The sequence below is a fragment of the Rana temporaria genome, chromosome 5 (assembly GCF_905171775.1).
Source record: "Rana temporaria chromosome 5, aRanTem1.1, whole genome shotgun sequence".
In the NCBI taxonomy this organism is placed as follows: Eukaryota; Metazoa; Chordata; class Amphibia; order Anura; family Ranidae; genus Rana; species Rana temporaria.
The window spans coordinates 286784564-286798083 of NC_053493.1; the positions used below are offsets into that span (position 1 = coordinate 286784564).

General features: G+C 41.4%; 1 protein-coding gene across 4 annotated transcripts in view; it reads right to left on the reverse strand.

The window, feature by feature from the left end:
* The window catches only part of RNMT (RNA guanine-7 methyltransferase), a 68046-nt gene that overhangs the window by 44384 nt on the left and 10142 nt on the right, over window positions 1-13520 (reverse strand). For 3 of the 4 annotated variants that reach the window (XM_040353917.1, XM_040353915.1, XM_040353916.1), the window contains 2 exons: window positions 12026-12132; window positions 6605-6718 (listed from right to left, as the gene is read on the reverse strand). In XM_040353917.1, the coding sequence (XP_040209851.1) occupies window positions 6605-6718; window positions 12026-12055 (144 nt within the window). In that variant the 5' untranslated portion in view covers window positions 12056-12132. The remainder of the gene's footprint in view (window positions 1-6604; window positions 6719-12025; window positions 12133-13520) is intronic. The other variant, XM_040353918.1, reaches the window with a different exon arrangement.

Sequence of the window (13520 nt, forward strand, 5' to 3'; positions counted from 1 at the left end):
GCAGGCCAGGAGACGAGTGGTCTACGACCAAAAGGTCGTCCAGGTAAGCCAGGACCGTGACCCCTTGGGTCCTTAGATTGGCTAGGATTGGGGCTAGGACCTTCGTGAATACCCGGGGGGCCGTAGCCAACCCGAAGGGGAGCGCCACAAATTGGAAATGACGCTGAGCCACCGCGAAGCGTAGAAATACTTGATGTGGCTGAAAAATTGGCACATGAAGGTAAGCATCCTTTATGTCTATGGACGCCATGAAGTCGTCCTTCTGGAGCACGGCGACAGCTGACCGAATAGTTTCCATCCGGAATGAGCGGACCTTTAGGTACGCATTTACTCCCTTTAAGTCCAAGATTGGCCTGACATCGCCGTTGGGCTTTGGGATAATAAACAGGTTGGAGTAGAACCCCAATCCCTGTTCCCGGACTGGTACTTCTACTATCACCTTCTGGCATAGTAGATGATTCAATGCCGCCATCAATGCGGCTCTCTTCACAGGGTCGCCTGGTACTCTTGACTCTTGGTAATGAGGAGGAGGGAATTTTGAAAATTCTAGTTTGTAGCCCGTGGCCACGGAAGACCGTACCCAGCAGTCGGGAATGCTGGCTTCCCAAACTTCTGCAAAGAGCCGTAGCCTTCCCCCCACCATCGTGGGTGGGGGCGCCCCTTCATAAGGCCGACTTGGGGGCTGGCTTCGCAGGCTTGCGGTACCACTGCTTCTTGCCCCCAGTGGCTTGGCCTTGTGGCTTATTGTTAAAGCCTGATCTTGCAGGAGGCCGTCGATACTGTCTGGTATTAGAGGGCCCCTGTCCCGGGGAGGGCTGGCGCTTAAACGCGGGCCCTCGGGCTTTCTTCTTGACTGGCAAGAGAGTGCTTTTGCCGCTTGATATAGTCTGAATATATCTATCCAGATCTTCTCCGAAGAGTCGTCCTCCATGGAAGGGAAACCCTACCAGGAGTTTTTTGCATGGGGGCTCAGCCTCCCAACTCTTCAACCATAAGAGCCTTCTCATATGGATTAGAAATAAGGATAAACGTGATGCCTGCTGGATGGAGTCCTTGATAGCATCCACCGTAAAGCGTATAGCCCTCGGTATATCCGAAAATTCCTCTGCCTGCTGGGCAGGGATAAGTTTAAGCATTTGCTTAATCTTATCTGATAATGCTTGGGTAATTCCAATAGCAGCCACAGCGGGCTGAACTATCGCCCCTGCTGAAGTAAAGGAGGCTTTCAGTAATGTTTCCAAGCGTTTATCAACCGGATCCTTAAACACCTGTACGTTTTCCACCGGACAAGTTAAAGATTTGTTCACATAGGAGATGGCTGCGTCCACCACCGGGGGCGCCCACCTTTTGGAGAATTTCTCCTCCATAGGATATAAAAACAGAGAATTTTTTAGGTGGTAAAAAGACTATCTGGCTTAACCCAATCCTGAAACATGACCTCCTCGAGTAGAGGATGGATCGGGAAAACTGCGTTGCTTTGAGGCGTTCTTAATGAGCCTAAAGCTGAAACCGCCGATACTTGAGGTTCTGGTATGGGTAACTTAAATGCCTCATGGACCATGTCCGTTAAGGCCTGAACCCACAAACTTTCCCCTTGGGAGGCTGAACCAGACCCCTCAGTATCCAGATCCTCGATCTCTGAACCACCCTGGTCCAAAACGTCAAGTCTATCCAATTCCCCTAGGGAAAGGATCTCTGTGTCTGAGGCTTCTTGCTCGGGTGACGGAGACCTAGTCCGCTTTCTACCCGATATAGCCTTAGCTATCCTTTTTGCCATTCTTTTCTCTAGTTCACCTAAAGAAACAGCAAGAACCCTCTCAGTGACAAAGCCGGGGTTGGACTGACCTGGATCAGCCCCAGCACCAGATCCCCCAGGTCCCATCAAGGCGTGCCCTGATATGTCCTGTGGGGAGAGCAGCGGCATAGCCGTGTCTGAGCCCTCGGATTTTGCGGGGGAATCCCCACCCTTTGTACCCTCTGACCCAGAAGCCATGGTACAATACCGAGGTACACCTGCTATCACCCAGCCACAGACGTAGCTAAGGGGATCTGTCGGTTTGGGAGCGATAGAGACTAACGCCCAAACTGAGAAGGGAGATCAGCAGTTCTTTCCCTTCTTTTTTTTTTTTTTGAAGAGGAAAAGAAACCACTCTGTCTCCCACTAAGTATTGCCAATAGCCATCTGCTGAGAAAAAGGAAAAGAAAACCTATCTGTAGGTTTGACAGTCCTTAGAAAAGACTGCAATCCTTCCTTTCGCCACCGGGTGTCCTCGGCGTGCTCCGCTCTGTGTCCTCCTCTGCTCTAGCTCAGGATGATACTGAGGTATTGGCAGCTAATGGAAGGGCCTCCCCTTCCTTTATTTGTGATTCGCAGCCCACAGGGACGCGCCCCCACCACGAAAAACGGCGCGAAAATCGTTTATATCTCGGGCACGCGCGCCCGTCGGCGGGGGCCATCACACATGGAGGAGGACGGAGCACCGCAGGCACCCAGGCAGGTAAGCCCTTTAGGTAGGTCACAGACCTCCTTTTTAGCATGGGAAAAAGGCTCCCCTCTCACAGAGATCCCACACCTAGCGCCAGCAGCCCAGCTAAGCAACACTTACCAGGGAGGTCACATCTTACTGGGGAAAAAGTTTGAATCATCCTGTCTCTGTCATAGACATAGTGATTCCTTGCCAATGCAGAGCATACCCAGGCATGTCCCCCCTGTGCACCCCCTGTAGGGAACCCGCTAAGAACCAAGTTCCGCAAGCTCCCCCAATACTTACCTGCTCCATGCCGCAGGACTTTTGCACAGCAAGAGGTCCAATCTTCCCCCATCTCCGTGGGTGGCGTCTAGACCTTCAGGCCCTGGGTTCCTATGAAGGATCCACTGTCCTGGGCCCATATAGCACTCTGGCAACAGAAACATTAGGCCCCCAAAGGTTTCTAAGTTCTGGGCCCAGGGTCCAGCTCTCTAAACAGAAAGCATTATGGGCTACACCCCAATGGTTTGGGGTCCGGTTGCTGACCACTTTAGCACTGAGGCCTTTGGACAGAACCGGTTAGCCCACCTTAATCCCAAGGATGTGGAGGTAAGCTAAACCATGACCAACACCTAAGACACTGGCGAAAAAACTGAGGTACTCCTCCTATGGGAGGGGGTTATATAGGGAGGGGCACTTCCTGTTTGAGATTGCCAGTGTCCATCACCTGAAGGTACTCCATATAACCCACATAGTAATGAATATGCTGCTCTGTGTCCCGTGATGTACGAGAAAGAAATAAAGGTATTTACAAGCAACAAATTAAATAAAAATTGTCCATTCTGAACACTATGAGATTAGAGCATGCAGCACAGACAAACATAAAAAAATGGGTGGAACTCCACTTTAAGTGAATATCCTCCTCCAATTTTGTAATACATTACCCAACAGCTCTTGCAGGACAGGGTACGCCACAGCTCACACCAATTTACCAATGAGGAAAGAGAGAAGATCTGTGTGTGCGCTCAGCATTGCCAGCCCTTGTGCATTAGTGACAACGCCTGCACATCAGGGGAAGGGCTAGTGTTCCTATGCAATTTTGCAGTCCTTAGAAGAGATATGTCACCACCTATTACTGTCACAAGGGATGTTTACATTCCTTGTGACAGCAATAAAAGTGATCAAAATGAAAAAAAAAAAAAAAAAACACAATTTAATATTCTAAAAAATTTTTTTTAAAGCGCCCCCTCCCCGCGAGCTTACGCAACAAAGAAAATGCATACGAAGTCGCGCCCGCATATGAAAACGGTGTTCAAATCACACATGTGAAGTATCACTGCGATCGTCAGAGCGAGAGCAATAATTCTATCACTAGACCTACTCTGTAACTCTAACCTGGTAACCGTAAAAAAAAGTTTAACCTCCCTGGCGGTATGATTCTTTCAGAAAAAACATGCTGAAAGCGGTACCATTATTTGCAAGGAAATTTGGCGTTTTATATTGTAGGTCTGTCATTTTTAGAAATAACTCACTTAAATCTGACCAAACAAGCTTCTAATAGGCATCCCGGGTATGAATTTTTTTTAAAAACAAAATTATAAATTATAATATAATAAATAATTATAAATCAATATAACAAATAATAATATAATTATAATAAAAATTATTCAATAATGTAATCAAATCAAAATCACTGAAATTTGCTCAGTTGCAGAATTGTTGCTGTCATTATTTTTTTTTTTTTATGACGAATTTCCCCACAAATCGCTATCGCACAATTATGAGTGATTATAAGTGATTATAATTTATTATCGCTGTTTTTTAGCTGATCTAAAACTATTTTTGACATAAAGGGACACTTTTGGTTGCTATGGACAATCTACAGTTTGCAGGGAGAAAGAAACGTTTTTATTATATAAAATGACATGCAGGGCAATGGACAGACCACTAGGGACAAGGGGGGTGTGTTTTTTTTACATACAGTACTGTAATCTATAAGATTACAGTATACTGTATGTATAGTGTTTGTTTACTTTTTTGAATTTGGCGCCGTTCTCCGTCCCCGTGCGTCGTAACGTCGCAGGGAACGGAGATCGGCGTCACACGGAGGCACTGTGTGAATCGAGCGAGGTCCTGCTCGCTCACACAGCGCGGTGGCATCGCTGGATCCAGGGACAAGGTAAGTGAAACTCCCTGTACATCCAGCGAGGCGAGCCCGAGTCTGACTCGGGGTTACCGATCCTTGCCCAAAAATCTCACCCCGAGTCAGACTCGGGAACACCGCCCAGGAGGTTAAAGCGTCGCCTATGGAGATTTTTAGGTACCATAGTTTGTCGCAATTCCACGAGTGCGTGCAATTATAAAGCGTGACATGCTTGGTATCTATTTACTCGGCGTAACATCATCTTTCACATTATGCAAAAAAATTGGGCCAATTTTACTTTTTCATTTTTTTAAAATTCATGAAAGTAAATTTTTCCCAAAAAGTTGTGTTTAAAACACCGCCGCACAAATACTGTGTGACATAAAATATTGCAAAAATCTGCATTTTATTCTCTAGATCAGGGATATGCAATTAGCGGACCTCCAGCTGTTGCAGAACTACGAGTCCCATGAGGCATAGCAAGACTCTGACAGCCACAAGCATGACACCCAGAGGCATGATGGGACTTGCTAATTGCATATCCCTGCTCTAGATTCTCTGCTAAAAATATATATATATATATATATATATATATATATATAATGTTTGGGGGTTCTAAGTAATTTTCTAGCCAAAAATATAGATTTTAACTCTTAAACACCAAATGTCATAAACAGGCTTAGGCATGAAAGGGTTAATGCACTGACATCCTTGATGAAAACCTGCTCCAGAGCGCTCTGGACCTCAGACTGGGACGAAGATTCATCTTCCAACCGGGCGACCCCAAGCAAACAGCCAAGATGAAGGAGTGGCAACAGGACAATTCTGTGATCGTCCTTGAGTGGCCCAGACTTGAACATCTGGAGAGATCTGAAAATAGCTGTGCACCAACACTCCACATCCAGCCTGATTAAGCTTGAGGGGTTCTGCAAAGAAGAATGGAAGAAACTGCCCAAAAAAAGGTGTGCCAAGCTTGTAGCATCATACTCAAAAAGACTTGAGGCTGTAATTGGTGCCAAAGGTGATTCAACAAAGTATTGAGCAAAGGCTGTGAAAAACTTATGTACAGTACATGGCATTTTTTTTCCCCATTTATTTTTAATAAATTTGTAAACCTTTCAAAAACTTCATATCGTCATTATGGTGTATTGTTGGTAGAATTTTGAGGAAAATACATTTAAAGGGTTTGTAAAGGAATTTTTTTTTATCTTAATAGCTTCCTTTACCTTACAGCGGAGTTCCACCCAAAAGTGGAACTTCCGCTTAATCTACTCCTCGCCCCCTTACATGCCACATTTGGCATGTATGTTTATTAAAAGCCAGCAGCTACACTTTTTGTAGCTGCTGACTTTTAACATACAAAATGACTGGAACACCCCTTTAATGCAGCGCTGTTTTCATGTCCTCATTGTTCGTTTTTGCTCTGGAATTCTTCTCTGATCTCCACACTTCCTGGTTGTCTGTTTCCTGATGACCACAGTACTGGGAGCTTTCTCTCTGTGGTCACCAACTTCAAGGAGGTGTGATTATGGTTTCTAGTTTCGTTTTCCAAACCATCGCTGCTCTATGGCTCTGTATAGCACAGAGGCAGGAAATAACATGCAAAAAACAAAACTAGAAACTACAAGTACATTATATGATTGAACTAAATGTATTTTCAATCGTTTTTAAAAGGAATCAGTTAACTATTATGTCTATACCCTGAAAACAGTCATTACAGCAAAAAAAAAAAAAATGTTTTCCTTTACAACTCCTTTGATCCATTTTGGAATAAGGCTGTAACATAAAAAAATGGAAAAAAGTGAAGCGCTGTGAATACTTTGTGTATGCACTGCTAATCCCTTTCACACTAGCCTACTTTCTAAAGCTTACTAGGACAATTTAATTCACATATCGCTTTTTCTTTTTTTACACCAAAGTTTAACACATGTCTGCAATGGTTTACATGCTAAATAGTTTGGGGGGAAAAATTAATAAATGTAAGGCTGCATACCACTTTCTTAGCTGGCGATTCCAAATCATCAGACTTCCTCTTGAGCGAAGAGCTAGATACACCGGTAGCTGATTGGTTTCCAATTGAATCGTCTGATGGTTGACTTGAGGGCGGCTGCCAAAAAGGAAACAAGCTTAATTTGGTACACTGGGATCATTTTGGTCTTTAATGACATTCTATATAAAAAGTCATATGCTGGCAAAGCAGAAAGTTATAGGAAAAATTGCATTCATTTTTATAATGGTTCAAAAAAATACATTACAAAACATTATACAAGTGCACATTATAAAACTTTTCACTAAAAATTGGAAATGGCATTAAAGTAGGATTTCCAATTGAATACCAATTAAACCTAAACCTGCTCCCACCTTCATTCTAAGCCTATTCCAACTACCATGTAAAATGAAAGACGTCTATACTTACCCCGTCTGAGGGTGCTCCATACAATCACAGGATCGGCACCCAGCGCCAGCTTTTGTGTAGAAGAGGGACCTCCAACAACGGGTGCGCCATAGAAAGCCTATTGGTGACATTATCACACAGGCCATGCAGCCGTTATCGGCGATCTCTCCCCTTCACTGAAGTTGGCCGCTGGAGAGATCACGTAACCGGACTGGAGTGCCCTTCAAAATAGGAGTATAGACATCTTTTCTTTACAGGGAAGTTAGAGTAGAATTAGAATGGGGTGGAGCAGGTTTAAGTATCGTTAGAATTTGACTGGAATTCAAATTTAAAGTTATTCAAGGTAACATGCTGTATAGAAGGAGTGTAGTGGATGGTCTTGCATGTGTTTTAGGGATGCACAGATACTGATACTGATACTTTTTCTCAAATACTCGCTACCACCACCAATTACCGGTAAGTATTGTGTCCTTAAATTAATTTTTTACAGTTCACGCAGTGTAAAAAAAAAAAAAAAAAAAAAAAAAAAAAAAAAAAAAATCGCATGACAATTTGCCCCTCATTTGTGATTTCATTACGACATTGACTTCTATTAACAACTTGCCGACCAGCCGCCGTCGTTTTACGGCGGCAGGTCGGCTCCCCTGCAACTTCATTTAACATAAGTCAATGCAAGTCGCAATAAAATCGTAAAAAAGGATCAAAGCAATTGCATGAGTACAAGTACCCATCCAAATGCTCAGTACCAGCAAAAAAAATAAAAAAAACTTTCCTAGAAAAAAAATTAAAAATCACCAAGGAAAATGTTTTTTGTTTCTCATAAAACAAAGGCTGTAAGCGTGCATCTCAAGTGAATATCCTCCTCCAATTTTGTAATACATTACCCAACAGCTCTTGCAGGACAGGGTACACCACAGCTCACACTAATTTACCAATGAGGAAAGAGAGAAGATCTGTGTGTGCGCTCAGCATTGCCAGCCCTTGTTAATAGTGACAACGCCTGCACATCAGGGGAAGGGCTAGTGTTCCTATGCAATTTTGCAGTCCGTAGAAGAGATACTGGGGAAAAAGACTATAACACTGCTGCTTAAACAGTGGAAATGCAGTGTTGTCAGCCCTGTGCAGGTGGTTAGGTCAACCCAGACATACTAGCAAGAGCAATAGGTATGACCTGTAAAAAGTAAAGAGAACTTTGACACATACAGTGCCTTGCCAAAGTATTTACACCCCCCCCCCCCCCCCCCCAGCATTTTTCATGTTTTGTTGCCTCACAACCTGGAACTAACATGGATTGTTTGGATACTTAACAACATTGTCCATTACTTGTTTATAGAGTTCTTTGGTCTTCGTGGCAGTGTTTGGTTAGTGGTGCCTCTTGCTTAGGTGTTGCAGCCTCTGGGGGCTTGCAAAAGGTGTGTATATGTAAGGACAGATCATGTGCACACCGGTGGACATCATTTCACCAATTATGTGACTTCTGAAGGTAACTGGTTGCACCAGAGCTTTTTATGGGCTTCATAACAAAGGGGTGAATACATACGCACGTGCCAATTATAATTTTTTTATTTCTGAAAAATCGTTTTTAGATATTTTTTTAAATTTTACTTCACCAACTCAGACTATTGTGTTCTGATCCATCACATACAATTCAGATTAAAAAAACATTGAACTAAAGTCTGTAATGTAACAAAATAGGTAAAAAGCCAAGGGGGTGAATATTTTGCAAGGCACTGTGTGTAGAGGGCATGTACAATTAGTAGAAAAATTATTTTTCCTGGAGATGCACTATTTAACGAAGCTTCTCCTACATATGCTGATGAGGATCAGAGCACTCATCATTATGAAGCCCGTGGCTCCCATATTTTCCAGGGAGCATCGAGTCTGGAACCAGCCTGCAATTGGACACTCGCATTAAAAATAATGACAGCTCACCAGTCCAACGCCAATATAATTCACATTGCTGTATCCATAGAATAAGATAAACATCCTTCAGATGAGTGTAAACAGCTCTTAATGCAAAAGGTCAGCACGCCAGAGAAACCATCATATTTAAAAGGTCAAATGTAATAAGAAATGATATAGGCTGAAATTCGTCAACAACGCTGCACGTTTTTTTACACCCCTGTGAATAAATAAAGATGACCTTTCAGGAGGAAATTGTGATGACAAACAGGATTGCCAAAGCTGATCTTTAAATGTTAGTTGCTCTCAGTGTTCACGGCTCTCGCCATTACCTTGACCTAGCACCAAAGAACCACCCAAAACAAATTCTCCTACTTCTGCCAATCAACGCGATACTACATAAGTGGTAGTCGTCATTCATTGTTGCCTAAAAACAATGTGTGCACTAAAAAACACATTGGCCCCGATCTTTAACCCCAACATCAGAGTTGTCCCGTGTTACATCTAGGGGCCCAATTAAGTCTTTGATCCATATATGAGCTAGCCAGTTGTACACAAGTCAATCTATCGAAAGACTTGTACACAACTAGCCTGTCTCAAATTTGGGACTAAAAAGCAATTAGGCTTTATGCTGTGGTGAATAGGAAGGAATAAAGGTCTGAGTATTTTGGCAAAACGGACAGCACTCCGACAGCCCACAACAGGATGCAGTAGCTGTGTGCATTTCTGGCAAATCAGCAGGGATATTTCTGTACTTTGCAGGTTCTTTAGAAAGAAAAGATTTCCAAATGTGTGCTTAAAGCGGAGTTCCGGCCACAATTTCACTTTTTAAATATAAATACCCCTGTAATACACAAGCTTAATGTATTCTAGTAAAGTTGGCCTGTAAACTAAGGTCTGTTTTGTTAGGTTGTTACAGCATTTAGACACTTTATAAAATAGAAATTGACTGGGGCCATCTTAAGTGTGGGCAACATGAAGCCAGACTGTATGACTTCCTGGATTTCAGCCTTGCAAATCTCGCACAAGCAGTGTCAGATCAGGTTTCAGCACCTGTACTGTCCAAGTCACATGATTCTTTGAGACTGGGGAGTGCACAGACTCCTGGAAAGTTACACCCACTACATTCCCAGGAGTCTGTGCGGTGTAGCTTAGGAAGCATTAAGCACCTAGGTGCAGGAAGTGGGAAGATTAACTATTCTGCCTAGCAACAACACTTTGAAGGCATCAAAAAAAAATAAAAAAAAAAATTCATAAAGGACTAATGACATTTTTTTTAAAACTACTGATGTAATGTTATATTTATGGGAGGAACACCACTTTAATACTATACCTTATTTAAAGCCCATACAATATAAGGTGTACCTGTGAATATTTAAAAACTTTTCAACCTGTATCTTGTGTTTTTCATATGCATAAGATGTGGATTGACATTGTAGTTTGATGGTGTCATTTGGTGGCCAGTATGCACAGGCCATAGTAGAGTAAAATCTTCACAATGTGGCATCAGACGTTCCTATTTTGTACAAACATGAGACATGTGGCATGGCACTGCACAGGTTAATGCATTATCTCAGTCCGATATGATAATCACTTCCTGTCAAGAAATATATTAATTATATATATATATATATATATATATATATATATATATATATATATATATATATATATATATATATATATAAATATAATACACACACACATACACATACATACATATACACACACACACACACACACGGGATCTCTTAGTCTAGCAAATGGTGCAAACATAAGCTAAATAGTATAATTCAATCTAGAAAAAATGTGAAGGGAGGATGGCAGCGCATGTTTTGGGAGACTATGATCCAGAACAGGAAGTTGTCTTGTGCCTTTGGCAAATATGGACGAGCTAGGTGAATGAATACATGGACATAGATTCTCCCTAACAGCCATGTCACTAAAAACTGCAGCCACAACATGTGAGCCCATCATTACATGGAAAACAAGCACTAGGAAAATAACTACAACAACCAAAGACATACGAAAGTGTACAATGTCTTTAAAAAAACACAGATGTAGAGAGTCTTCTTGTAGGAATGTAAAATCCTGGGAGTTGGGCTTTTAGGTCTGCATATTTTACTAGTACGAGACGCAAACAATACACCACAGAAATTAAAAAATAGATCAGCTTACAGTAGAATCTAATTAAAACTAAATACCAATAATGATTTCCATAATGTGAATAAGTTGTCAGGAAAATGTGCTCCACTGGTTCCTGTGTAAAATGTGTTCCACTCTGAATAAAATCAAATACCCACCCAACATTACCTGAGTAATGTGGAGAGTAATAAGAGTGGATAAATGATGATAAAAAAATACAAATGTGCCATTATATGGGACATTTTTCACTGCAGTCATTTATGGATTAAATTTTTTTCACTTTTATGCATGGATTGGAATTTTATTATTTATATTTCTTCCACTTTTTGATGTTTTTTTTCACTTGTATGGATATTATTCATTTATTGCACTATGCACTTTGGATTGGTTTGAGCTCATTTGCACTATATATGTTTATGAAGATAGCTACTGCTTGTTAATTTTATCTGAACGATTCAAGATCACTCGCTATTAATATTGTGCGGGTCACTGGCACATTTGTCTTTTTTATCATCATTTATCCACTCTTATTACTCTCCACATTACCCAGTTAATGTTGGGTGGGTATTTGATTTTATTTAGAGTGGAACACATTTTACACAGGAACCAGTGGAGCACATTTTCCTGACAACTTATTCACATTATGGAAATCATTATTGGTATTTAGTTTTAATTAGATCCTGTTGCAAGCACCATTACACCCCCCCCCCCCTTGTCATTAATTGCTTTAAGTGTGTGAACACTATTAGTCGTGGCAGCTGCATTTTTAGTTTGATTTTCTTATTTTAGCTTTGTTGTGTCCTTGTTTAGGTTGGTTTTGCGCATTAGTTTCCCCCCCCCCCCCCGTTTTTATAAGCTTACAGTAGAACCCTCACTGTCACAGCATTGTCAGAAATAGGAGTTTTTTCCCCCCACAGCAGTAAGAACCAAGCAATTCATAAGAAAAAATAAATAAGTATATAAAAGACATACCATTTCAGTGCTTTGATGTGTTGTGTCCATTGTAACGGATGGTGTCTTCTTTAGCTACTGTTATTCCATTTGCACTTCTTATCTCCTCAGAAATATTCCTCTTCTCTCTACAATGAAAAAATTAAGTATAAACACCAAACTAAAAAAATAATTACTACATATGTATGTGTGTGTATTTGAGAGATAGATATATATAGCGCTCTATCTATATATATACACACACACACACACACACACACACACACACACACACACACACACACACACACACACACACACCATGTATTCAATGGAATTAATATTTCAAAATGATTACCCTCATAACAGCATACAGAGGTAGTTAATACTAACTTTGACAAAATTAAAGAAGTCTTGTCCCCCCACCTGCCAGAAATTAGCAGTAGTATGCAATAGTGTGTACATGCACACTTAAGCCCCATACACACCATCAGATTATCTGCAGATTTTTGTCTTCAGATTTACCAAAACCATGTAGTACAAGGGCCTGCCTGATTGCATACAAATTGAAACTCTTAAGGTTTGACCTCATATTATATGGTTTTGGTAAATCTGAACACAAAAATCTGCAGATAATCTGATGGTGTGTATGGGGCTTTACCTATGTCCACCCTGCCTTTCCTCCTTGTGGCCACTGAGCAGCCATGGACCGCGTGCTCACAGTATACATCTGTTTATGCAAAAATATTAAAAATAAAATACTCCCAGATTTTAGGGAGAATTTTTTTTTTAAATATCAAATGTGTAATGTGTAATGTTACACAGTGCATGTACTTCATTTCGTGCATGCACAGTATGAAAATACTGCAAGATCTCACAGCTCCGATGCGGGATCCTAGACACTAGTGATGTTGCCTTTCCAGGGGGCCATCTGTGCAGCCAGGGCTGCATCACTAGTGCCTTCAGAAAAACAAGGAAGTAGATGCAAAAAAGTAAAATAAAAAAAACACACAAAAAAACGTTTTCTTACTACACAAATTAGTGTACAAAGATTTGGGAGTTGTTCAAGTTGTAGCTCCTGCAAGGCTATAGCCTCTTCCCATGTGACAGTGCTATTGACTGGCCTAGTGCGGTCACATGCTTCTCCATACCCAATAGCCATAGTAATTGATTTTCTTTTAACAAGAACAATAGGTGACCAAACAAAAGCTGCAAGAGAGCTTTAAGCATACTTGTCACGTTGGTTTGACTTTATATATGATTGCACCCCTTAATACATTAAGATTTTTCTCCTTACTTCCTCAAGAAAAAACACTGGGCAACAACTGAAAATTTTACCTGCTCACCAGAACAGAGAAGGTGAATGTTCTCAGTAGTCACACAGACAATAAAAACCTGACAGAGGCTCTAACTATTCCCTAACTACAGCAAACCAAATGGCTTTAGAAACACTTTAGCAAGGAAATGTAATCTAGGAACAAATGTGCAGGCCGGAGGGTTTTCTTTTTCCTTAAATTGCAGAAGAGACATACTATAG